Here is a 26,700-nt window from a genome sequence, read left to right on the forward strand (position 1 = left end):
GCGCGAGAGAGAGAGAGAATGATAGAGAGGGGTAGAAAGACGTACTTTTAAAGAATGTATAGGAAAAGAGCACACTCCACTTGTATACCATTTCATATTATTTTCAAACAATTCGTCAGTTCCTATACGTATAAATTGCGCGTAAAGTACGGTCAATTCAATATATAAATAAAAAAGTATATATATATAAATAATTATATATATATATATAGCATACATACACACACACACATATATATATATATATATATACGTTAGCGTATTATAAATGCGTACCTATTCAAGCGGAGTGTGAATTTAAAATTCGAAGAGCAATGTACGCTCTCGGCTATTATCGGCTAAAATAGTAATGTTCGCTTTTTATTCTGATCACTGCGCCGTTTTTGCCTTGTTATCATGTATTTTAAGATTTTATATGTATATATATATGTATATTTTATTTTTCAATAATAATGCATAAAAAAAAAAAGAAAAGAAAAACTATATATATACATATATACGTATACGCAGATAAGTGAAAAAGAGTACGTAGATAATGCGAAGTGGATACCGCGCTTATAAATATTAGACATGTAAAAAGGGATACTTTATTGTAAACAAGTAAAGTATAAATACATTTTATTTATTCCGCTTGTAATCGTCGTATTGCTCGATCACGACAGCTGTTTAATTTTCACGTCATTATTTTTTTTCACACGGCAAGAACGGCGCAAAACGGTAATTGTTTATCCAAGTTTGACAACCCTCCCAGTTCATATGTTAAGTTTATAATAATCTAGTTTAGTTTTATAGGGAAACAAAAAAAAACACAAACAAAACTATTGAATAACTATTATTTAAATCTGCAAATATGAACTTGAAACAAAAGGATTAAAATAACGAATTGTCACTAATGTAATTAATATATTATGCTAAATTTTAACATTGACATTTTACCTTGCATCATAATTTCACACTAATTTCTGAGATACAGAATGTGTATTGTTAAACAGAAAGTCGCTAGGAAAAACCGTACAACCATTGTCGTGCATTGTACAGGCCAGTTTTCTTGTTTTCCTTTTTTTTTTCAATTTTATTTTGCACTCTGTCCAAGGACGGTTGTATACGCTGGAGGAACGAACGCGCGACCCAATTTTTCATTATACAACACCAATTATACACTCGAATTTTATATTCCATCATGATAATGCCAAAGTGATAAAATTTCATTGTTTATACATACTTCCACGCTTTTCTGTTTCTTTTATTTCGAAACGTTTCTCGTTTCTTATCTTTACTTTCATTCTTTTGTTTAATAAACATACGCGAAGTACTGTAGAATAAAAGTATTTCGACGTGGTTGAGGTATGACAATAAATTTAGCCAAAGTGCACGAAATTACTTGGACTTAAATCCGTCATCGATCGTAAAAGTACGGTGAAAGTAATCGATCCTTGTACCGCATGACCATACGTTTTCAATGTTTTTGTAGTATTTACTCTTAAAATTAACAATACGATGGCTAAATAAACATTACCGAAAAGTTATAAACTTTCATTCTATGCGAAGTTGAGGCGGTATGTGGAGACAGTTGTAACGATAATGTATAATTTACAACAAAAAGGAAACGCTGTAACGAGATACTATAAAATTGATTGGGAAAAGAATTGAGAACAGAATTTTTGTTTGTATCGAAGAAAAAAATAAATCTTATAGTTATTACATTCTTTCTGTCGGAATTACATACTATTTACAGCTGGTCTTTCGTTACTCTTGTTGTTATTATTTTTTCATTCAGTCATTGTCAAACATAATTTTTGTATTTGGTCCATGTGATTTATTTATCTCTGGTTACAGCTGGAACAAAATCACGTGTCTTTTTTCGCTGGACATTTAAATACCTCGCGTTAAAAGTTTTATCGAAGAGACACATAGCCTGGAAGGAATTTTTTCTAATTCGAATAATTTTCTAATAATAAAAAAAAGTTCGAGAATGAAAATTAAGTAGGATATTGTAGGTTATATTCGCAATTGGACAAAAGCTACTGGTATTTATTAAACGAGAAGGGAAGTAATAGTTATCGGGTAAATAATTTATATTTAAAGTTGAACAAGCATATCAGTTTATTATGCGTGTAAGGATTTATTTTTACAATATGTACAAGTACTCTTTCGTGTAAGTACTAACAGTTTCCGCGTGTCATAGCCACAGTGACAGTATTGTTGACCAGCTAGATTTCTTTCGAAATTAATTTCTGCTTCATTTCAACGATGGACGAAATCAATGAATTACGGCAAAGAATTAAAGAAGTCGAGAGTAAATTACTCGAAGAGCAGCGAAAAAATAAGCTAATAACAAGAGAAAAAATAGAACATATGTCAAGTGAAGTGACCGATTCGAACCCTTACAGGTAATTTTTGCTTATATTGTACGTTCTTTTAGTACATTAAATATTTAATAACAATCTTTTTGTCTAATATATAAACTAAAATATGTTGATATCACTTTTGGCGTTCCGGTCAGTCGTTTGATGGCATTGAAACGTATGGGTATAGTGGACAATTATGAAAAAATAAGAGAATTAACAATTGCTATAGTTGGCGTAGGCGGAGTTGGTAGTGTGACTGCAGAAATGCTAACAAGATGTGGAATTGGCAAGGTAACGATCTTATGGTTATTCTTGAATGAAAATCTGGCATAAAGTAACAAACCATCTGAATTTTAGTTGATACTTTTTGACTATGACAAAGTAGAAATGGCAAATATGAACAGACTTTTCTTTCAACCGTACCAAGCTGGGCAATCTAAGGTAGAAGCAGCAGCAACAACGTTGCAATATATAAATCCAGATGTGGAAATTGAAACACGTAATTATAACATTATTACAGTGGATGGATTTTCTGATTTCATGAATACCATAAGGTATGCATAGAAGTGAGCTTATATTAATTGTGATTAAAAATGTTTAAGAAATATTCGATTTTCTAGGACAGCAAGTTTAAACAAGGGACCGGTAGATTTGGTTTTAAGCTGTGTAGATAATTTCGAGGCACGGATGGTAATTAACACAGCTTGCAATGAGCTTAATCAGAGGTGGTTTGAAAGCGGAGTTTCTGAGAATGCTGTTTCCGGTCATATTCAATTTATCATTCCTGGAGAGACAGCATGTTTTGCGGTGAGTAAAAATAAGAAATTGAAATAGAAATTTGCTGTTGAAATATAAAATGTGATCGTGAATATTATTTGACTTTTAGTGTGCTCCTCCATTAGTGGTTGCAGAAAACATAGATGAAAAAACATTGAAAAGAGATGGTGTTTGCGCGGCATCTTTGCCAACAACTATGGGAATTGTAGCAGGTTTTTTAGTTCAGAATGCATTAAAGTATCTTTTAAATTTTGGTGAGGTATCTTATTATTTGGGCTACAATGCTATGCAAGATTTCTTTCCCAAAATGATATTAAGACCAAATCCAAACTGTGAAGATCGTTACTGTAAACAACGTCAGCAAGAATATGCGCTGAAACCAAAACCACAAGAAAAGATAGAAGAAGTGGTTGAGGATAAGCCCCTACACGAAGATAATGAATGGGGTATACGATAATATAAGATACATGCGATAGCATATCGAAGTATTAATATTATTAATTTAAAAGATTACTTTCTCTTTTAGGAATTTCTCTAATTGATGAACAAGATCATGAAACTGATAAAAATGAGCATTTATCATCAGCATGTACAAAAGGAGAGAACAGTATATCGCACTTAACAGATTCTCAAGTCAATCAAATTCCGTCCGAATCTGATGCTAGTCTAGAAGAACTAATGGCACAAATGAAATCTATTTGAATTTTAATCATTCGGAATAATATTAATAATATCATTCCATTTGTTTTTTATATTTTTCGGTATTTAAAAAAACAATAAATAAACGAATATACATCGCGATATTATATGCAATATAATACACATTTGCATGAATTAGTATATAAAATAAATTTATTACATTTAAACGTCGAAACGTTCGAAACAGAGGTTTTGCCCTTCCTCTTCGTAATCTTCTCTAGTTACTAAGAGACTTGAAAATACTGAATCTTTTGAAAGTGATTTACCGCCGTGCCATGCGTACGTGATTGGGCTGAAAACGATGTAACAATAGATTACATACGTATCGAAACATAATCAGTATATCGATTACGAAGTTAAATTGTTTGTTTACTTTTCAGGCAAGTGAACGTCTATGGTATATTCCGCAGGTGCCAAGCTTCTAACGTCCTTGTAAATTCTTTTCTGAAATCCGGGAAATTTTGCATTACCTCCAGTCAGGACAATGTTAGACAAGAGATGGGGCCACGTTTCTTCGTCACATGCCTTCAAACAGTCCATAATTGCCTCTGGAATACCCATTTGCCGAATACCAACATCCGAGGGGAAGAACAAGATCTCGGGTATAGCAAATCTTTCATTGCTCAAACGTAGAGTCTGTTGTTCATTTGGAGGTTCCGGATTTTTTAAGAAACCACGTCTTAATGTCGTGTAATCCGGCAGAACATAATCTTTGACAATAGGATTGTGCTCTAATTTATTTTTAGCAATTTCCATGTCCTTGAAAAATTCTTGAGAAACAAAGCAAGAATCCTCTTTTACTTGATTTATAACATAAGTCTCGTCCATGACGTGAAGCTGGCGATAGGATATAATTTCTTTGAGATGGTTTGTAAGAAGTTTTCCACCTACATCGATGCGTCTAATACCTTCTTTAATTTTGGTATCGTTTACATATGGTACTATATGAGTAAAACTATAACCACTATCGACTACAATACAACATTTTGCGTTCGGATTTTCCGTTTTATACTGATAACAGGAAAGGGTAGAAGCGTTAATCCTTAAGAGACTTTGACATTCGTATTCCTCAAAGAATATCTCCGTTATGGCTTCTTGAATAGTCGGGAAATTAAACAAAGGCTCTGTCACGATCACAGAGAGCTGATTCAAGTTCACCGGACAGCATTCTTTCGAGAATATATAATCCCATACTGTTTTCTGTACATCCCAATTGACAAGGTATCCTTTCTGAAATGGTAAAATGTAAAAGAGTCCGGATGCGTCTCTGCATTCCTCAATTTGGTTTCCTACGAAAGGTCTTCGCCGTTCGCTTTTCGCTTTCATTATGCAATTGGGAACCAATCTAGAAATTAATCAACAGCATTGAACTTCGCTACTCCAAAATGATTATATAGTGTGTCTATTATTTACCTGCAGCTATCAGAAGCTAACCCAACTTTTGCTGTGCAAGCACCGTTGTCAAGAATAAAGATTGAATTACTCATATTAACAGTGTAATTAAAATTGGTGCACAAAAATTTCTTCTTTTACAACGGATCACACAAATTTCCTGCAATTATATGATATACGAGTCATAAAAACAAAATTTCATTTACCGGCTAATTTAAAACGCTCCTCGCGAGCGCTTTAAAAATAGAAACCAGTCGTGCAACGAGAAGCCACATAACCTCACTCTTACATTACGTAGCCGTGGCATAGACGTGAAAATAGATTAATCACATTTGTAATAGATAAATAGAAGACCAAAGAAAATTTGTTGTTTTTTTCTTTTGCTCTTTTAGTATTTCACAGTATGGAGAATAAAGTCTGGTAAGATGGACGGTCTACAATAATTCGTACACTGTATGTATTAACGGCTGTGAAGTGCTTCCATCGTTGTTTATCCATTAGTTGTGTATATAATACAATTAATGATAAAATATAATTAAATATATTCGAAAGGATCCGATGAAACATGTGACATTTTATTCATATGAGTTTTCTTTTTAAGATTTAATAGTAGTTTATATGTACGCTGCCAGACGAATTTTCTAACCTATTACATATAAACACATAAATAACACTTCACATTTTGTTTTGGTGATCTTGAGTTGACACAATTCTCTCTGTCATTGTATCATAGAAAATTCAAAAGTATTTACTAAAATGACTTCTATTATCAACCGATCATTTTCATCTAAACGTAAGTATTTTGTCCATCATTTTGTTGTGTTAATTTCTATCATCATTTTTGCTCACCATTGCTTACGCGTATTTATTTGTAGTTTGGAGGGATTGGAATATTTTACGACCGTTTCTAACGTACCTCCCTAAGCAGAAACTATCAACAACAACTGAACCGCAGCAAGAAATTGCACCTGGTACAAATACATGATCTTATTATGTTTTTACTGTTTAATTTTTTGTTACTTGTATAAATCTTTATTGTGTTTCAGTAACAGAGAATCAGGAAGAGATAGATCCCTTAAGCCACCCAGATTTCTTTAATGTTTATAATATGTTTAGCGTAAAAGACTTATTCGAGGCAAGAGTACATTTTGGTCACAAGGAAGGTTCATTTAATCCTCATATGAAACCTTACATTTTTGGATCTAGGCTAGGCTACCTGATAATTGATTTAGATCAAACTGCCGAATTATTAAGACAGGCATTGAACTTCACGGCTCATATAGCTTCTCAGGATGGAATAATTTTGTTCATAGCGAAAAATCCACAAATTTCATATCTTGTAGAACGTACAGCGAAAGAATGTCAAGAATATGCACACACTAGGCAGTGGAAGATGGGAACATTTACAAATACTACCAATGAATTTGGAGCAGTGACTAGGTTGCCAGATTTGTGCATCTTGCTTAACACTATGGAGTCTGTTGTTAAACAACATACGGCAGTAACGCATGCAGCCAAAATGTTAATTCCAACAGTTGGTATTGTAGATACAAATTGTGATCCAAGGCTTATAACGTATCCTGTTCCTGGAAATGATGATACACCATCTTCCATAGAGCTTTATTGTAAATTATTTAAGGAAGCAATAATGAGAGGGAAGCAGTATAGAGATGAAATGCTTGCAAAAGAAAATAAAGCTTAATATAATTTATTATGGATCAGATTTATATTGTAAGTAAATTTAGTATTATAAGTATAAATAAAAAAGTTTTAATTAAAACATATTGAATTGTGGTTTTACTAAATTTATTTTACGTAAAATTTTAATCTTTATAAACGAATTCAACAATTTTCCATAATTATATATGGATACATAAGACTTGATAAAAAGTTTATGAAGTACCAAACCAACAATATAAATCTATCATATTATATTCATTCTTCCTGTTTGAGCGTCTTTTTATCATCTCGTAAACGTTGTAAAAATCTTGGTCCTAGACGATTCTTTACCCTACAATATATAAAATCATTTTATATAATTCATTTACATAAAGAAAAGATTTAGAATATGTACAGCAACGTACCACTTTCCAAAGTTAGGCCAATAAGTTTGCAAATATACCAATTGAAGTACAAGGGGCTTAGAAATCCATATTTCGGAAAGTTTGTTTGCTATAGCGATTCCCATTAATGTAGCGCAACGCTCTGCACTAACTTTATTTTTTGAGCTTTCTACCACATTTTCCGAATATTTCTATCAAAGAATTAAATATATATTCTTCTATACACATAAAAATTGATAATATAGCATAGCAGAATTATAGTGATATTAAACTTACTTGGCCAAGGGTATCAGTATATGCTTCTTTTAAGAAATTTGTTTGTATCGGTCCTGGACATACAATTGTAACTGGTATATTTTTATCCACTTTTTCTATTGTAAAACTGTTAAAATAAGCCTAAAAATAATTATATTCATTAGTGAATTGAATTAGATTAATGATCTTTAAAACTAATATAGCTTACATTTAATGCAGATTTACTTGCACAATACGTAGCAGAAAATGACGTTGCAATAAGACCAGCTACACTTGAGTTGATTACAAAATGTCCTGCACCGACTTTGAAAAAATATTTTGCTACCAATCGACTTAAAGCAATTTGCGAAAATACATTCAAGTCGAACAAATCTTTGTCAACGGCCAGCTCAATGTCTTCCCACAGAGCACGCTGGGATCGTCCAGCATTATTTACAAGAATATCCAACTGAAAGTAATTTAAATGAGAATTCTAGTCTATCATATAACATATAACGATGAAAGATGTCATATATGTATGTACTTTGCCAAATTTAGCGATAATATGGTTTAATGCTTGTTCGTGACTGCTTATATCACATAAATCTAGTACTATCACTTCAATGTCCGAACTGCTCAAATTTAGATTTTCTGAAAATAAAGGTACACACACATGAAATTTAATTAAATGCATAGAAATGACATATGAATGCGTTTATCAAAGAGATATTTAATTACTTTGCAGACAATTGCCCTTCACTCTTTCTAACTCGGCTTCCCTTCGTGCAGACAAAACTAACTTACAACCAGCCTCTGCTAAAACATAGGCAAGGTGTTCTCCTATTCCGCTAGACGCTCCTGTTATCCATACTACTTTTTCACTCAAGGAAGCTATGTAAAAATACAGTCTTATATGATATATATATAAATATTATAGTCTCAATTTGATAATTGAAATTAAAATACTCCTTAAATTAATAATTTTCTAAATATCTTGCTATCATTTTGTAGGGACTAACAGATAATGCACGAATACTTACTTATAGGCTTTCCAAATTTCTCATGGAGAGCAAGCCATAGATCACAGTCTAAGAACCAAGGTAAAATCAAGTAGATGAGATAATAAATTACAACAATGAATCCAATAACAGCAAGAAGATCCATTTTATTAAATGATATATATCTGTGAAACAAACTATTGAAGTAAAAACGGAAGTTCAAAATGTTAAGATTACATCATGCGCGTATTCATTATGCAAATACAAATTAAAGCGAATAACATTATTCTTTGCACAGCTCGGTCAAACAAATAACACTCAAAATAACCGAAGGTAACTGAAGATACGGTGCGGCCAGGTGGGCTTGCTAGTAACACTATGGGGAGTGTTGGGGGACTCGGGGAGAGTCGGAAAAAATCGGACGTCCATTTAAAACACAAACGTTTTACCTTTTAAAACAGTCCCACTACTCGGATCCGAATCGAAAAAAAAGTAAATTCGTATGTCTCTTTTGTTCCTTTCACGCGACAAAAAATGAAAATGAGAAGATAAGCAGTTAATATGCGTAGCGGTTCATTTTTCCTCCTCAATCTGATGTAATCCCTGATATAATCCCGAAGTGAAATTTTTCAGGAGAGGGAACGATGGTAAGATCTGAAAGAATAAAATGTTAGCTTCGACTTTTTAATGTGATCTAAGGTGATAACGACTAAATATTCAGTGCCATACATAGAAAGGTTTATACATATATACATGTACAGATGCGATTTCACGATCGTTATCATCGCGTCGTTAACTGCGACACGAATTGAATGATAACGTCAACGATGGATTTTGTACTCGGTATTCATAAGGTGTTCTGTCTAAGTGAAAATTCGAATAACATCGGTCGGGATCTGTATTCGTAGCGATAGATCGGCAATCTTTATTCGTAATTATGTAAAGAAAGTACGTGGTACTCTTCCATTTCTATTAAATTATCCCGCGCACTCATGACGCGTTGATAAATAAGTTAAAAATCTTTTTAAGATCGACACAAGAGAAGGATAAAGTGGAAGGTCGTAAGCTCCAAAAAGTAAAGATCATAATTAGAGAAAGGACATTATGAATAATTGGCATTCAATGTCCTTTCTCTTTTTACAGCAGAAATACAGGTTTCTGATTGTACCTGTTTTTACCCATAATCATATCTGGTATCAAATAACGTTTATTTGAAAAATTTGTTTACACATTGATAGTAGCGCGATGTATATGGCAACTTTTATAAACAAGGCTGTGTTTTAATAAGCAATGAAAGGTTATCGATGTGACGTTATTAGTTAATTTATATAATTTTTCCATGTACGTCTTTCTATTACGAAGATTCTAACACGAATGCCTTCTTAGGTCGTTCATCGTAGCCAACGATACCATCGACGTCATTCGACTGTTTAGGCAAGCCCCAAAAGAAGAGACGATGCAGTGAGAATATTCAAACAGTTAGATTCGACCGCTCTCGGATCCCGTTAGGCAATGTTTCTTTCATTAACAGAAACGTCTCGTGCAGAAGTGAAAAGTATTTAAATATTGGTAATCATTTTGCAAACAAATCTTTATTCAAATTAAACAGAAACAATAATAAATAATATGAACTGTTATAGGGTAGAAAATATTAGCCGCGTTGATTTACACGCATCTAACTCCATTAAAAATGTCGTTATTACATGAATTGTTCGGAATGACACGCGTTTTGAACGCGTTTAATTATCGATGGAGTTAAGACTTTCGATTCGAAGAAAATGGTACAACGAGGGACCATCTTTCATCTGCGAGCGTGACTCTCTCAAGTTGCAGGTGTACAAAGTATCGCTGCATATCTACGAGAATGCCCGTGGTGGTGGCTTCTTTTTCTTAAAATACATATGTTCCTAAAACAATAATGTACAAAAGCTGCGTGAAAAACTGAAACGAAACATCGCTGAGACTTTCAGGTGCAAGCTTAAGGTATAATCGACCAACGTTGTGTTAACATTTTAATTGACTGCCTCGTGGGTCGAATGACGCATCGATATTGATATCAAATTACGCTTAATGACGAATAGTAGTATCTTTTTTTCATTTATATAACTTTTTATAACGCTGATTATGTTCTTTTCTTCTAGATTTCACACGATCAGTTAGATTTTATTTAGAACGAGAGAGGAAAATGATAATTTGAAATATTTACCAGAAGAAACGCTGCGGCCAGGAGCAAGCTTTTTAGTTTCATATGCGTATTTATCGGAAACGTTATCAGTACAGTGTAATCGTAAAGCGTATTGTCCCATTGATGTATGATAGACGCAATTTGATGAGTACCATCGATTGAAATAACCTGCAATAATAATATCTACATGTAAAATTTACGTATACGTATATCTTATACACATTCTCGTACGCATAGATATGTGTGTACCAAGTGAACTGAATCTGTCGGAGCAGATCATTGGAATGCCTGCTATAAATATTGTCAACGGAGTGTCAACTTGACAAAAGCAGTTGAATTTCTGACACTAATCTGTTCTTAATACATGCGCACAAAACTTCGAAACACGTCGCTGAATATATTTTCATATAAATGGCGCGCAACGATATCATAAGTTTATGCGGTTCGTTTCGTGCATTTCTAATTAATTATTTTTCATAGTACTCGAGAAAACAAAGGGGACTTTGGTGTTGGCCTATTCGTGTGTATCTTAAATAAATTGCACGCGGTAAGAATTGCTGTGATACAAAACTTCGCTTCAAAGTACACCACGAGGCAAGTTTCATCGAGTGCAGCATGATTTTAATGGGAATCTACATGAATTTGAATCTGTCTCCAAGTCTCGGAGAATTTTGTTACCAAAATTTGTTTCCAAACCGTAGTCAGTCAAGTTGCTTGGTACATATGTACAATACGCGTATGTAAATGTGTAAAAGATTGAATATTACTTGGAACTGGGCTTCTTGGTACATGCAGCAACCGCAAACATTCGGCCCGTATATACTACAAAGTTCGTTCCGCCTTGCGTCGTAGACCGTGAAACTGGATCCCACTATACCAAAATTCTCTTCCACCGTGCCGATTAGATTCGAGTTTCCCACTGTGATTTTCTGCACAACGAGATTTTCATTTCTATTAAAACATCGTTATTCTATCCGTGTCATCTGCGATCGAAACTTTACTCACATGCAGTCTGTTTAAGGTATACGTCCAGTTGCTATTTATTCTCATGAGGAACGCAGTTTTGCCGCATTGGTCCAAGACATTCAAAGAGAGATCATTACCAATTAAATTCGAGCAACTCCAACTACTTTCTTGGGCTTCGGATCTCATTTCCATCGCTAAGAATACCGTTTCGGCTTTTGGAATCTTTACCCTGTATTGGAATCTCCTCTCTGATCTGCCGAGTACTAAGGATATGCATTTTCGTTAGCGGAATTCGATCGAGAGGATACTCAGATGTTCATGAAAATCTGTAAATTTTCTTCTATTCGGAGAAATTACGAACGTGTGCTCAAATCGACGACTTGCTGTATCTCTAATTGCTCCACGTTGGCCAGGAAGTAACTATCTGAGAATGCATCCAATTGTAAATTTAGGCTCGATACCCAATCCGAGGTATATACAGGAATCGGTGCTCTCCTCTCTTGAATATTCAATCAATTGTTTGCGTATCCCCGATACCGTTTATTTTATCTTTTCTTTTAGTCGTTCTGTTTACATCATTTACTCGACGTACCTTGCGGCTGTGCCGTGATAACAGTCGGCCTTGAAAAAATCGGAGGTAAACTGGATACCGGATGTTGCTGCATTTCTATGCTCTGGATTGTGTTTTGGCTCAGGTCTGCGTAATCGAAAGCTCGATTTAAACGCTCTGATTCAAAAGTGAATTGGTCTTGTTCACTTCTTTATCTTTCTACTCTCTGTTACACAAACTGACCAAACGAACTCAATGACAATTAATGGCAGGCACGTATCGTCGGCTTACTGCCAAAACCAGGTAAATAGCATTTTGTTACGTACAGTTTTTGTACTAATCAGGTTTAAAAACGATTATAATAATTTAATAACGATTATAACAATTTATTATTGTTATTATCAGCACCATTATCGTACAGATATGTAAATGTACAGAATAGAATGGACAAAGGGAGTGATAACAAGAAGGATAGGTATACTGATACAATTACCACACGTTTCACGATTAAGGACACTGGCTGACATTTCCTCGCGCAGGATTAGACCCAGTGGATCATCAGTAGAGATGTGGATACCTTCCTCGATGTACGATTACGATTTAATACTTACTTCGCGAAACCCTGTTGAATTAGTTAGTCGATAATATTTTAATAAACGTTGAACGACACAAGAGATTATACCGTTCAATCAGCCAGCAACAGCGTATACGTCTTAACAGATTGAGAAGCAGATCACTTTGCGTGGGATTATACCTTTTCTCTAAAAGTCACTCCGCCGATCGCTTTAAGGGCTAAGCGAGTCAACGAACTGTTCGAATCTCTTTCGAAGGAGATCCAAGTTTAACCAGGTATCCCCTTCGATAGATATCATTCATGTTTTAGATACTGTTTGCTCATGGTCGCTTGTCCAACGTTCGACCGTTCTCTTTCCGTTATCACTGATAACTAGTCGCTTATCGTGATCCTGGATAAGCGTTATCGCGCTGGTTATGAAATTAACTTATCGATTTTGTTCTTCCATTTCTTCTCGCCGAATGCAATCTATACAATTTTTTGTGACTCGCGAAATTATTTTACAGGCAATTTTATGCCAAGTTACTAGCAAATGAAACAACGACGGTTACTGAATTTAGTGGAATATAAAAATTAGATTAATAAGCTTGCTCGTATTTCACAAAGTGGCTTCAGTAAGTTTAATAAGGAAGTGTTTATACAGTAAATAAAAATATGTATTGCAATGTTTTCTTTAGTCGAAGGGGATGATTCTTTAATAAATTAGAATCGTAACGTATTGCATTAAATTTCAGTTGATTGTTTTAAATATATACATACAAATATTTGTGTAAAGTCACACTAACAAGATAGTAATCGTAGGACATCGTAGAGTGCAGTTTAGGAATCCTGATATTAAAAAATACCTCTTCGCTTCTAAGCACTAATCTTAGAATTTTCTTTCAGGTCAGGTATTCCAGCGGTGTTTCAACACCCTCCACTCGAAACGGCGATCCCCAGTGAAACGAGACGCACACGTTGATTCTTCAAGGGGGTCATTTTCAAGGAGTCGGCAAATTTCTCGACTACCATCATCCACTTGGATGGAACGCCAGCGAAAGAGCTAAATATTGGCTCGGTGCATAATTATTGCAGCATTTTCTCGCGTCTCTTTTCTTCTTTAAACATTGGTGTTTTGTTAAACATTTTTTTTCATAAAAATAATCTTCATTTCAGTCAGCGGAAATATGTGAAATCGAAAATCATATCCATATTCGCCACATTGTGCTCTACGACTTGGAGGAAGGATGGAATGCACCGCAACATTTTGGCGAAGGAACAATCAACAAAAGCCAAGTTGAAGGATACTTCAAGGAGTTCAAATCATTGCAATCTTGACAGATGAAGAAAGAACAGGTCGACCCTTAAATTTCGACGACCAGATACTTTCACTAGCCCTAGAAGAGGACGAAAGCTCAGCAACCAGAATGTTGGTCGGAGACTTAAATGTGGACCATTCGAGCATCGTTGTCGGTGAAAATTTAGACACGTTTGGGTTTGTTGTTGTCGTAGAGTTCCATCCAGCCAATTTCCATACTTTTCCAAGCTTTCTAAGACGGCGAACGATGGTCGAATGGTCCACCTTTCTCGAAATGGTCGAGCAAAAATGAAATAAAACGCTAATTTTTAAAGAAGCGAATAAGTCTCGAGAATAAGCCGCAATAATTATGCACCGAGGCAATAGTTGATCAGGTTTGACCCGATGTGGCAATATCTATAGTATAATACCGGTGGTCGCGTTCTGTTTTCTTAGGCACACCCCGGCGCGTCTTTACTTGTTGCTGCTCAATGCTGATTCCATGCGCGTTTCTATTGATCCTAGTATCCCTGTCTATATAAAAGGCCGCGTCATCGGTAGTCATGGAAGAACAGACCGGAGAATATTCGTTGCAACCGTGGTGAATCGTTTGAGGAGGTATCAGTGGATCGCGATCAAGGGGAACGCGTAAAACAAACAACACGTTGGCTCGTGTCGCGCGAATGACTAATTAAAACACAAGTAAGTCGTCTCTGGCACGAATGAATCAGCTTATAGTAATTAATCCTTTCTGTTCAGTTTCTCCCTCACTTGGAGACGAGTCAACGTAGCCAAAATTATTTATTCGACGTGTACCTTTCCAGTTAATCTTTTCTATACTTAGAGACCTAGATAGTACGAAAGTAATTGCATATTCGTGGCTGTTTTCGTACTCAGTTGTAATGATCCGATGTAAAAAACTCGAGTTTAGTCTAACCATCTGTTAGCATCGCGGTGATCCGGTGCAAGGACTATGACCGTGTCAAGTTCGTGTTAGAGGTGAATGATCCGACGACGCGATACGTGGAAAACTCCTTATTCTTTGTTTAATTGTAGAACGTTCGAGTCGTATCAGGGGTGTCTGATCAACCATTTTATATTCACGTATCACGGATACGATTAGAAACTTCTTCGATACGGTTGATGTTGTATAGTAGAGAATTTTCTGAACCGTGGATATTGTTTGTAATATACGAGTGTCAATGTTGACACATTCGCAGTCGATGATTTTTACGCGATAGCCTTAGCTGGATGCCGCCTACAATTTCCATAAATCTATAGCTATATGTCGTAAGGTCCTATCAATATGGGAGTGGATATAACAAATACTGCCGTATCATATGCTTAGAATTACTTGTTTAACCGTTTACACTCGGATGTCCCACTCTGAGGGGACATCAGCATCGATTAGTGATTACGATTAACTTATTCCATCACAGATTTTTTTGAAAAATGCATGTTTCCCTAAAGTTTCCCGTTGAAACGGAAATTTTCTATTGCTAAATGGAAATGGTTAACATTCCAAGCAGTTCGAATGTTACAAATGCAAGTAGAAAGGGTGGAAAATTGCTAAGTAAGGAAATATTTATTGTGCTGCATAATTGTATTACTAAATTTATTGAATGTGCCTCTATCGTGACGATTAATTTTTAACTGAACGGTATTAGTGGCATTTAATAAATAGTGCGTTCAGAATCGTTAAATACGACAACTCGTAGCGATGTAAAGAAAATTCCACGGAATAATATGAATTCACGTCAGTGGCCGCGAATGTGTTAATTGGATTCCGTGATGGTGCGACATAACTTATTGTACGCATGGAATACATTACTCACACTTATTGATCTGAAGCGCTGTTGGAACGGCGAAGAAAAGAATTTTTCGAAGCGAAAGGCCGTATCGTGCAACAAAATTCATTGGAACGCGTATTAGTACAACGCTGGCTGCGAATAAATTTTTGGAGAAATAACGAGACGCCTCGATAATCGTCGATCGATCTTGAAGTTCTTGGCTCCTCGAGCCGAATCGTTGATCGATTGGAATAGGTGGCAATCCCTGTTGCATCAGCTACTCTCACTACTACGTCTTCGTGAAAGGGACTTTGGTGGTCTTCCAACGAAATCGATAGCAGCTTACAGCTGATTAAAGGGAGCTACTAACACGTTTTCTTTTTTGTGCGCCTCTACAATCCTCGCTGATGTCCTTAATCTATATTTCAGCGGTGGCTTCGACCCCTTAATAGTTTGCAGTTTACCGTTCTTTAATTAGCTGCGTATACGTAATTACATTTGTTCTGCGCACCTATTATAAGCGAAAAGAAAGGACTTAGAGATTTTAAGGTGTTCGACAGCCACGTTAATTGAGACATTAGCTGCGTATATGTAATTACATTTGTTCTGTGCACCTATTATAAGCGAAAAGAAAGGACTTAGAGATTTTAAGGTGTTCAACAGCCACGTTAATTGAGACAGATCAGGTTTACGATATGTATATTTTTGTTTTATCATATAATTTGTAGAAACCCGCACGTCTGTCACGTTTTTCATGTATTTCGTTTTAAAGGAAGAATGCTGACCCAAGAATGGTTGCTGGTGTGTTTGATTATGGGATCGGCGACGGCGTTGACGCCGGATTCCAACCCGACGATGGAGGAATCGTTGAGGACCGCGTTGGACGCCATCACCAGGAAACAACGATCTCTGGATACCAACTCGCAGGAATATTACAACGACCTTCATTCGTTCAAATACCACGGGGGTGAAGGAGACAGGGAACGGCAAGGCGAGAGGGATATGGAGGAGGATGACGAAGAGATTGAATTCCTGCCTAATGGTAGCCTCCTACGTGTAATAATTTAAAAGGGGTGGAGCAGAGAGCGGCTTTTAAACGAGATATCATTTCCCCTCTCCTCTTCATCTCTTTAATGCGCTTCTATTTTCTATTTCTATTCAGAAACTGGACAATTGGAGACCGTTGGAAGTGGTTTCCAAGATGTAAACAACAGACTACTGGAAAGGGCTATGCTTGATTATCTAGAGGATACGATGCCTCTGAGAGTAATGTCTTCGTTCGCTTTTTGTTATCGAGCAATTCATAAGTGATCCATACGATCGTTAACGTTTGGTATTATTTAGGAGGAGCCAGTCACCTCGCTGTTTCGAGAACGCGAACGAAGCTCCAGCCGTAAGAGGGGTTCCGGATCCGAACGGTTGAACATCGACAATAAAGAGCTGGCGAAATTGTTTATAGAAGAACTGCAAGACGGGTCACCGTATAATATCGAAGACGGGGACGAGGACCGGTACAAAGAGTCTCGACAAACGCTCTACGATCCTTACACTGGCAATCGAGGAGGCAACAAATTGTACGAATCACAAACGGATGATAATACTTCTCATTTAATCGTCAAAGCTTATGATCGTTTGACAAATGCGAAATAAATTGTTCTTAGGAATTTGGGCCCAATGTCCTGGGGAGAACTGTTCAATAAAGAGTCCATGGTTCGAGAACAGGGCAGAGAAATCGACGAGAACGAGTATGGTGATCGCGAGCAAGATCCAAACATGTTGTACCTTTCCATGGGTGAACGAAGGAACGTGAACGGTGGATACCCGGTAGCGCGACCTATGAGAATTTATAGCAACATGGCCAAACGCTATCCTGTAGCTAAAAGGAGTCTGAAAACAATGACCACCAAGAAACAGGTCACCGATCCCAAGGTAATTCTGAACCGTTCAATTTCTGGATAAACTTGAAAAATAAAATGTGGTTTGCGTTCGTAGGTTGCTCAAGATTTGGGGACGCTATTTGGCACGCAGTCTACGGACAACCAGAATCGCAGTTATGTCCACAGCCACGATCACGAACACGGTCACGATCACAGCCACGACCACGATCACGATCGCGAACATGGGAATCAGGGTAACAACGAGGGCACCTCTGAGGCTCCAAAGGTAACACCTGCGCCGAAAGGGCAAAAGGAGAACGTTACGAAGTTGGGCAAGTCGAAGACGATCGAAGTGAGAAAGAAGAGCGTCGATTGGTCTCAGTATTTCGGTATCGATAAAAGGAAGAAGAAGGCTACCCTAGTGCCTGGCGAGGGAACTCAGAACCAGGATGACGAATGGATGTTACAGCGTTATTATCAGGTAAAGAAGAATATCCCCTGTTCTGCTTCAGTCGCGATACTCAAATCGTGGTTTGCTTAGAACATGGCAGAGAACCTGAAGGCGAACGATCGGGATTATGAGAAAGAAGGTAACGAAAGGAAGGACAAGCTGGACCAGTTGGACCCGAAACAGAAGAACATCAAGGACTTGATCATCGAGAAAGCTCTGAAATATGTGGATTCTGATGATATCAATTTGCAGAAGGTGCGATCTGCGTACAGAAATTGGTAGTATATTATGTATAATTGTCAGGTTTTCCGAGTAACTGTTTTAAATGATTAACAGCTAGAGAATAAGGTGATTGCGCGCCTGGCCGCCGCGTATTCCGCTGAGAAGATGAGGAAAGCTTTGAACGAGCTCAGAAACAACGTCGCGGCTAGGATAGAATCTCAGAAAGCGGCTCACGCGCAAGGTAATCAATCGGGTTCGACGTTCCGGGAGAATAGCAATAATTCTAAATCGAAAGATAAACGCACCAACAACAACCTAATCGAAACTGAAGGTATACACGTAAATCTACTCGATCATTTACATCCTATAACGTCAGGAACTACTCTATATCGAATGAAATTCATTGAAAAGGCATGGAAGAGAACAGAGCCTGTCCAGAGCTAGAAGCGATCGAGAAACGATGCAGAACAGTGGGCGGTTTAGCTGGGGACGAATCAGAGATGCTCTACCTTCCTTGTGTCATGCTTCAAATTTGCAAAGCCTGCGTAATTATCTTCAACTTGTAGCTGCAGATTTCATTGGCTCAGAGTTCTCTTATAGAATTTCATTTATTATCTCGTCCCTAATTTTACCTAATTTTAGGTACAGTACGACTTGGAGGAAGAGTGCTTAGAGAATTATGCTGTGGAAGCAGGGAAAGTTTGCGACGCCCAAGAGATAAGAGAAGGAGCGAAGGGGAGGGAAGCTTGCGCCAGTACAGCTTTGATATTGTCCTTGTTGCAGAGTCCAGCAGCTGTTTCTGATCAATGTCGCCTCGACGGGAACGATTCTTGCCTACGACGTTATCATTATCGCTATTTGCAACGTTATCTTCGCAATCCATATGGACGACGACTGAACAACGGCTACGTCCTGATCTGATCGGTCCTCGACAGTTGAACCGATAAAGAACAAACGTTTAAGATTACTGTTAACCTTAAGGTGTCGGCTAGGTGTCCACGACACGTCGTGAATCCTCCATCAAGAAACATGCGTGGCTCCCCAATTGTACCAGTAACCCCGAATCGAGCTTTGTTTCTTTTATAGTCCATTTTCAATAATTCAATCATTCTTATTTGCTCGCGATCAATGCACAGATGCTGAGATTTTGTAGGGACGACGTTGACACGACTCCACCTGAAATTAGAAGTCACCAACAGGTTACGCGCTTGAATAGATTCGTTTAAGGGAAGAGAGAGAAAAGATCGAGTAACGTTCAAGTCTTCACGTCTGCGTCAACAGCAAACGATTAACGATAACGAGGGACAATAATCGTCGACTGAAATTTTCTTATATCCCTGTTAAGTATGAGCATGCTTGGGCATTTTTCTCAAACGAGGACGCAGACAAAATCGCAATAATCAATTCGGCTACGGACAGGAAAACATCGATCGCGAAGCTATACATTTTTGATTTACTCTTAGAAAGGAGAACAAGTACGTATTGAACAAGTTCTGATGGACACCAGGTGGAAAAATTAATTGTATAATAAAAGTACGTTAAAGCAGTTGTTGTCCGTCGAGCTGTATATGTATATAATGCGCGATTTCGTTCAATTTTCTCATCATAAACGACTCCCAGTGGTATCCTCCTTGTTATTACGCACGCGAAATAAAAATGTTCATTTCCATCATACTTCGTTCCGTTCAAGTACAAAATACATTTACATAGAATCCAATTCTAGAACGTACGCTGAATGAATTTGCCACGGTAAATTGAATTTATTCGTCCGTTCGTTCCTTGACAGCGTGAACAAATTACAGCATTATAAAATTATATGTACAATATATGTATATCAAGGTAGATGATATATCGATATTCGACAAGAAACTCCGATATCTGATAGAAAATGAGACGGAATAATTCCAGCGTCCCATAAATTTCTATTACGTCAGGTAAAAGAAAAAAAAAAGTGTATGTGTACATGCATTGTCTGTCTTTATGTTGTCCAGGTCTTGAATATACATTCTATGTGTCAATCCTATATACGAATGTAATAAATATATTTCAACATAATTTAATTTTAATTATTACAGTTTATTGAAATCAACACAGCATATATGTATTTTTAATGAAAAAGAAACGATTGTCCGTTAGTCATCGTTCGTGTTTGTTGTTTCTTTAAGGGATTCGCAAATGTCGAGGCACAGTGGGATGTACAGCTTGAGAAATTCCAACTGCAACTGAGCGCATTCGGCTGAAAGCAAGAAGAGACATCAGAAACGTTCGATTCTTAACGAATTTCGTAGACTTAAAAGAGTATGTAACACCTCTCCATTTCGAGACCATCTCTAATTTCTTCTTCAATTCCAAATTCAATTTATTGATCTCGAGAATGATATCTTTGCTGTTGTCCAACATTGTTCTAAACCGAACTAAACATTCACGATCAACGATTATTATATTTTGTTCGTCTCCCTTGTTTAGCTTTCTCGAATTTAAAATACCAGAGTGTTTATCGCTAGAACCTTTTCTGGACGATTGAAATACAAATTTGCGGCGCGGGAATCGCGTGCCGCGCGATGCGATTGGCTGACGCGTTGCAGTTCGCGCACAGCGACGCCATCTTCCTGCCGAGCATCATGGCGGCCGTGAGCGGCGATGCGATTGGTCGAGGACGCGTGAGCGTGGTTCGTCGAAACCCTGCGAATCTACAATTACATAACCTATGATTAACAGAAGTAGCGATGGCGTTTTATGGTGTGTGTTCATTTGTAGCTAAAAAGCGGATTTTGTGTTGTGTTTTCTATGGGAGACCGGTCTGTTAATGCAATTTTCGACGTCGCCGGTAAGAAAATACAAACAAGGAAACCGATAACGAGATACAAAGCGACGAGCGGGAAGCGTAAAAAGTAGCGGATCGAGGAAATAGATGTGCTCCCGCTTTGGACGGCCGGCGAACATATTTATATCGAATAGCAAATGTAACATTTTGAGAAAGAGGTTGCGAGCAATCGAGTCGAGAGAACGCGTCCCGCTGTATGTGATCGATCACGGTACGTTTTCTTTCCATTAACTCGAGGCTTTTCGCCAATTTTCGCGATCGCATCGCCTTCCCGCCGTAACCTTCCAAATGCTCACTGTAAACACACGTTGTATCGATGTACAGGGTGTCCTTGAATTTCGACGCGATCTTTTTCTATCATTTCACCAGAATCCGTTCGAAACCATTGATGCGTAATTTCGTTTCATCCGCAGAGCGTAACTTCGAATACCACGGTACACTCCACGAGGATGCGTTCGCGTTACGAGTAAGAAAATTCATTGCTACCTTTTCTTTATTACAGCATTCTAGTAAAAGAAGCACAGGAAGGATGTCAGAGGCAGGTACGAAAGAGAGTTTCGTGACGGAGAAACAAAATGTAGACTCTCAGAGTTCTGACGAGAGCAACGTTACGAAGAATAATGAAGTGAACAGTCTGAACGAAAGTCAGGACTTTCGTCTGGTTGACACGTGCGAGGAAGAATGTTTGGATAAGCTTCAGGAAGACGCGGAAGATTCAAATCGGAACGAAACGTTGTCTCCTGTTACGTCTGGTAAGGAGACAACGTTGAATGAGATGAGAATAGGAGTTTTTACTAAAGCAGCTGGTTCCGATGCACAAACGGACGATGAGCTTATTAATCAAGAAAATGTAGAGAATACTGAATCCACGGTGGAAGAAGTAGAAGCGGAAAGTAAGAAAGATAATGAAAATAACAGGTTAGAAAGCAAAGAGAAATGTCCTGCTGAAGACGAAGAAGTAATACAATGTACACCAACAGAAGTTTGTTCGCCGTTTAAGAAACAAAGTGGTGATAATGCTGTAACGAGTTTAAAACGTAAAGCAGACCTGTTAGATGAACCGCCTAGAAAAATTGCGCGAAGAGCATCTCAGGATATATCGGTAGCTGAGAAAGAAGAGCCGGAGAGGGAAGAAACTAGTAATCATTCGTTCAAATCGGATGATTCTCAGGGAGAACTTTTTGATGGTTGCTTGAATAGGAATGTTATAATCGAAGAGACTCAGGATGTTGGCGAGGATGAGGTTACGGAAGTTAACAAAACGATAGAGAAGCAAACAGTGCAGGAGGGAAAAAGAAAGGACGAAAGGCAACAATCACCCGAGTTGGAAGTGAAAAACTACGAGATAGATAAGAATGAGAATGTGAATGATACATCAACGCTGAACGTAACTGTCGTAAAGAAAGGGCGTACAGAAGAGAAGCTATTCGACTCGAATGATGTAGTGGTACAATCGATTCAAGCAAAAGGGAAGGATGCCACTACTCCGCTTAAGGCAGTCGCAGTTGAGAAAATAAAATCGGATTCGAGTAATAAAAATACGGATAACGGCTTAACGATCGACAAGGTAAAAGATGGAAAGATAGCAATAAATAGCGATGACAAAGCGGAAGATAAGGAAAACGGTATAGAATCGAAAAGATTGGTTACCACCAGCTTAGAGCAAAATAATAGCAACGACATTCAAGAGCTGCCTGTCCCAAAAGAAACAAGCGGAGCAGATTGCAACGTGTTCTCTGGGAATGCGTGTAAATCGCGAATGAGCGTAGAAGTTATATACGATGAGGCTGCAATCCGTGAAGCGAAAACGAAACCAAGAGAGTTAGTGGAAATCGACGAAGACGGGGAAAAGATCGTGTTGGACTCGTCTCAAGAGGACTCCGATGTTAAGTCTGAAACTAGGAGTGCCTTCGATAACACAAAGTCGGAAACGATATACAAAAGTTGCGAGAGTAAAAGTAGTAGCGATTTTAGTTACAAATCGATAGAGAGTAGCAAAGAGACGTCCCTCGACTCAGCGAGATCTGGCAGTAAACTGGTAAATGGAAGTAGCGAGTCGAAGAGATGCGACACCGATAGTACGCATAGCGTACAATCGGACACGTTTAGCGACATGCCGGTTCTCGACAGAGCGGTCAGCAATATGTCTACGTCTATACACAACATGAACAGACAAATAAAATCAGTTTCCGTATCTAAAGATAGCGATCATAACGATCTATTGAGCGTAAGCGATAACGAACCTGATGCTTTTATAGTTGACGATAAAAGTAAGTCGAATTCGACTCACAGTAGCTCTATCGCGAAAGCTTTACAAGTAGAAAGGGAAGTTAGTATGTACGTTAAGATGAAGTGTTTATTGCACGTCGATGAGAACACGAAGGAATTCTTAAGTAAAGAAATCACCAACGTGCAATGTGAAGCTGTCGCAGCGGAGAGCATTTTAAGACAGAAGAACAACGATACGTCCGCTTCGTTGGCAGATATTTCTAGTAACGATAAGGACGCGTCACCTGGATCGGTAAACAGTAATCCGCAGTTGTATCAGTTGAATCCCTCCAGGCTTTCGTTTGCATCAACAATCAGTTCTTTAAGTTCTGTGTCCAGCGCCGCCTCGCTGGCAGCCAAGCTTGTAATAAGAGATAGCGCGCACTTCTCCCTACCGAGAGCACCAGCGAAGCATGCGAAGAGATATGCCCAAGATATACAATTATTAAACGATAAACAAGCCCTAGACGAAGCATACGAACGTCTGACTAAAGAGTGGCAGAACAGTCACCTCCTTACGACGAGCGTTCTGAACTATCTGAACACAGAACTTTCCTCGATTGATACGTACAATGTTAGCAACGAGAGGATAGACGAGCAGTTACAGAAAATAAGATCGTCCACGCCAGAGGTACCACGAGAAGTGGTGCAGGTGATGCAGACCCCTAAAAGCACAAAGAAGAGCAAACTTGCGAAGAGGCCAAGAAGTAAAAGCATCAAATCGGAGCAATTTGACCAATCGTTGAATGGATTGAATGAAGTCACGAAGGTGCTGAACCTTGGGGAAACAAGTAATACGCCAAGTAGGAAGAAAACCAAGAAAGAGCACGTGGACAGCGCTTCGCACGCCACGGATATCTCAGCGAAACCAGCAGCCCAGTTAATAACAGACGAGCTAATTGGTAAGAATGTGTTCGCCAAATGGTCAGACAATAATTATTATCCAGGAACGGTAACCGATAAAATAAAGTCGAAGTATAAGGTACACTTCTACGATGGTGAGAACAAGGTGCTGATCGAAGACTTTATTATACCCATACCGACGGTCCTGAAGGAGGGCCTCTCTATATACGCCGCCACTAAGAATTACGATTACGGATCGTGCGGTATAATCGTCGACACTGAGACTGTGAACAACGAGGTGTATTACACAGTCGAGACGGATGAAGGTGAGAAATTACGTGTTCAAATTAAAGACATTTCCTTGTCCGCCGATCAGGCTCAAGTGCTGAAGGAGGAATTGAACGCTGAGAACAGCAGCGTGCCGTCTACGCCGAAACATTTAGGGCAGATAACGCTGGACAACGTGGTCGATGGTAAGAGACGTTCCAAACGGATCGCCACTCCAAGCTTCTCCACTCCAAAGTCTAAATTAATGCATACTCCTGTGCGAAAGTCTGACGGGGTGGAGCCGTCCGTGTCTGGTGTGAGCTCAATGACCAAGAAGGGCAAGAAGGCGTTAGCATCTGAGAGCGACGGTGTCTCCAGCGACTCGAACGTTTCCGTTAAAGACGAACTCCTCTCGACTGGTGTACAACCAGAGATAATTGGGACCCCGTACGAACAGATAGTTAAAGGGCCGCAGAATCGTATTAAAAGCAAGTCGAGAAGTAAAAAGAAGGCTGAGGATGAAGAGACAATCGCGGTGCTCGGCCCAATTCCACGCGCTGACTCAAACTTATTCAAGGGCATGTCCTTCATACTCACTTGCGCGTCCCTGGAAACCATCGATCGATTTCAACAGCGAATCGATAGCAAAGATAATGGCTCGGATACAGGGACCGAGAACGAGGAGGAATGGGTAAGAAAGCCTTTCGTAAGGGACAGATTAAACAATCAGATAGTAACAGGTGGCGGGAAAGTTTATACAGACTTCAATCAAATCCCACAAGACGAGTATAGAAACACTAAATTGATAACAAACGTGCCAAACACAACTGCGAAGACACTGCAGTGCCTCTCGGTTGGCATACCCGTTTATAATCATAATTGGATAATAAGATGTTGTCAACAGGTAAAAGTATATTCTATACGCGTGTGTATCCGTGATTGTTTCGCGTGTATTTAGTCAATTGACCCGTTTCTTTTCTTTTAGGGGAAGATCGTGAATCCAGCCGAGAACGAACTGCCCGCGGGATGGAGTTTGGAGAAGAATTCATACGTCGAAATGTTTCAGAGGTCCAGTAACAAACCGCTGACACAAGTTGTTGTAATAATTCCGGTTGTAGAGTCTGAGAAACAGTTCGCCTCATTCTGGCGGCAAATTTGTGAAAACGCAGGTGCTATTGTCTTGTTAGCGGATAAACAAGGTATGTAAGGCTTTGATGTACGAGCTGTAAATTGAATGAATCAAATGAGAGCGTCGAAGATGAAATTTGTCAACTATTTTCAGATGCAATGGAGGGTTTTGTAGCGGGGACCGTGGTTCTGACGAATAGTTTTTGCCCATCTTGGGCAGTGGAGAAAGCTAATCAGCTACAAATCCCATTGCTTAATACAACATGGATCGTTCAGTGTTTAGTAGAAGGGAAGTTATGTTCGTACGATAAAACTCCTCGTTATAATTATAATTACAAAAGCAATTAGAAAGATAGATGTAACGATCGAGAAATTCCTTCTCTAATTTAAAAAAAAAAACGAAAAAAAAAGAAAAAAAAAACAAAAAAAAAGAAACACAGGTGAGGTAATGTTTTCTATAGATTATTAAAAACCATTTATTTGTATTCTATCAGTCTAATAGGAGAATAATTTCGATTTATTAAATATATTCAGACACCCTATTGCTTGTACACTTTACGATCGTAAAGTACTAATACTTTACCAACATCTTTCCAATATGTTTCCGATAATATTAGAGATCTATTTTTGGCGTACGTCTGATGAAAGGATTAAGTTGAATACGACACTACTTTAAGCGTGATATATGTAAAGTTAGCTTATCATTGAAAATATCGAAACATATTTTATATAACGACACTGTGTACCATACGGATATGTGGTGTAAAGATTTCGTTTTGCGATTACACGTTATCTTGAACGTACACTTATATGCTTATTACACACCATAATAATTATCACAAAGAAAAAGGAAAAAAGGAAACGGTAGCATTAGAATTTTGTAACATTTTGTATAAATCAAATTCTAAATCAGAAGTCACTTTTATACATAAAAATGTGCGGACGTACATATGAAAGAAGAACACATT

General features: G+C 37.9%; 8 protein-coding genes across 9 annotated transcripts; 4 read left to right on the top strand and 4 right to left on the bottom strand.

The window, feature by feature from the left end:
- Window positions 1-2,247: 2,247 nt before the first annotated feature.
- On the top strand, window positions 2,248-4,545 carry Uba5 (Ubiquitin-like activating enzyme 5). 2 transcript variants are annotated; one of them, XR_013102326.1, is made up of 7 exons: window positions 2,248-2,390; window positions 2,504-2,639; window positions 2,706-2,902; window positions 2,969-3,155; window positions 3,235-3,571; window positions 3,652-4,127; window positions 4,205-4,545. XR_013102326.1 is itself a non-coding variant. In XM_076901807.1 (6 exons), exons 1-6 carry the CDS (start codon window positions 2,251-2,253, stop codon window positions 3,825-3,827), a joined length of 1,173 nt encoding a protein of 390 aa, XP_076757922.1. In that variant the 5' UTR covers window positions 2,248-2,250; the 3' UTR covers window positions 3,828-4,545. The 2 variants fall into 2 exon arrangements, 1 of the variants encoding a protein (XP_076757922.1); XM_076901807.1 differs by having other exon boundaries at window positions 3,652-4,545.
- Arp6 (Actin-related protein 6) lies at window positions 3,979-5,336 on the bottom strand. The gene is made up of 3 exons (XM_076901806.1): window positions 5,238-5,336; window positions 4,198-5,169; window positions 3,979-4,116 (listed from the first exon to the last, which is right to left on the bottom strand). Exons 1-3 carry the CDS (start codon window positions 5,309-5,311, stop codon window positions 3,987-3,989), a joined length of 1,176 nt encoding a protein of 391 aa, XP_076757921.1. The 5' UTR covers window positions 5,312-5,336; the 3' UTR covers window positions 3,979-3,986.
- A 571-nt stretch (window positions 5,337-5,907) lies between these two features.
- Window positions 5,908-7,541, top strand: Mrps2 (mitochondrial ribosomal protein S2). Its single transcript, XM_076901825.1, has 3 exons — window positions 5,908-6,009; window positions 6,092-6,187; window positions 6,263-7,541. Exons 1-3 carry the CDS (start codon window positions 5,973-5,975, stop codon window positions 6,916-6,918), a joined length of 789 nt encoding a protein of 262 aa, XP_076757940.1. The 5' UTR covers window positions 5,908-5,972; the 3' UTR covers window positions 6,919-7,541.
- Window positions 7,084-8,918, bottom strand: LOC143427568 (dehydrogenase/reductase SDR family member 7). The gene is made up of 8 exons (XM_076901812.1): window positions 8,887-8,918; window positions 8,554-8,696; window positions 8,252-8,404; window positions 8,058-8,164; window positions 7,743-7,982; window positions 7,556-7,675; window positions 7,301-7,470; window positions 7,084-7,227 (listed from the first exon to the last, which is right to left on the bottom strand). The coding sequence occupies exons 2-8, from the start codon at window positions 8,675-8,677 to the stop codon at window positions 7,152-7,154; spliced, it is 990 nt and encodes a 329-aa protein (XP_076757927.1). The 5' UTR covers window positions 8,678-8,696; window positions 8,887-8,918; the 3' UTR covers window positions 7,084-7,151.
- Window positions 8,919-10,367: 1,449 nt separating this feature from the next.
- LOC143427229 (phospholipid scramblase 2) lies at window positions 10,368-12,952 on the bottom strand. The gene is made up of 7 exons (XM_076901159.1): window positions 12,706-12,952; window positions 12,251-12,359; window positions 12,024-12,157; window positions 11,702-11,925; window positions 11,464-11,625; window positions 10,718-10,864; window positions 10,368-10,418 (listed from the first exon to the last, which is right to left on the bottom strand). The coding sequence occupies exons 1-7, from the start codon at window positions 12,737-12,739 to the stop codon at window positions 10,368-10,370; spliced, it is 861 nt and encodes a 286-aa protein (XP_076757274.1). The 5' UTR covers window positions 12,740-12,952.
- Window positions 12,953-14,611: 1,659 nt separating this feature from the next.
- LOC143427546 (uncharacterized) lies at window positions 14,612-20,456 on the top strand. Its single transcript, XM_076901777.1, has 10 exons — window positions 14,612-14,764; window positions 16,625-16,894; window positions 17,015-17,118; window positions 17,197-17,426; window positions 17,514-17,781; window positions 17,845-18,210; window positions 18,271-18,435; window positions 18,517-18,733; window positions 18,814-18,947; window positions 19,045-20,456. Exons 2-10 carry the CDS (start codon window positions 16,630-16,632, stop codon window positions 19,321-19,323), a joined length of 2,028 nt encoding a protein of 675 aa, XP_076757892.1. The 5' UTR covers window positions 14,612-14,764; window positions 16,625-16,629; the 3' UTR covers window positions 19,324-20,456.
- A 78-nt stretch (window positions 20,457-20,534) lies between these two features.
- Window positions 20,535-20,802, bottom strand: LOC143426669 (uncharacterized). The gene is made up of 2 exons (XM_076900261.1): window positions 20,712-20,802; window positions 20,535-20,638 (listed from the first exon to the last, which is right to left on the bottom strand). The coding sequence occupies exons 1-2, from the start codon at window positions 20,800-20,802 to the stop codon at window positions 20,535-20,537; spliced, it is 195 nt and encodes a 64-aa protein (XP_076756376.1).
- A 311-nt stretch (window positions 20,803-21,113) lies between these two features.
- Window positions 21,114-26,169, top strand: LOC143427536 (uncharacterized). The gene is made up of 4 exons (XM_076901752.1): window positions 21,114-21,437; window positions 21,729-25,508; window positions 25,590-25,803; window positions 25,887-26,169. The coding sequence occupies exons 2-4, from the start codon at window positions 21,756-21,758 to the stop codon at window positions 26,078-26,080; spliced, it is 4,161 nt and encodes a 1,386-aa protein (XP_076757867.1). The 5' UTR covers window positions 21,114-21,437; window positions 21,729-21,755; the 3' UTR covers window positions 26,081-26,169.
- Window positions 26,170-26,700: the final 531 nt, after the last annotated feature.

This window comes from Xylocopa sonorina, chromosome 9, assembly GCF_050948175.1.
Source record: "Xylocopa sonorina isolate GNS202 chromosome 9, iyXylSono1_principal, whole genome shotgun sequence".
Lineage (NCBI taxonomy): Eukaryota > Metazoa > Arthropoda > Insecta > Hymenoptera > Apidae > Xylocopa > Xylocopa sonorina.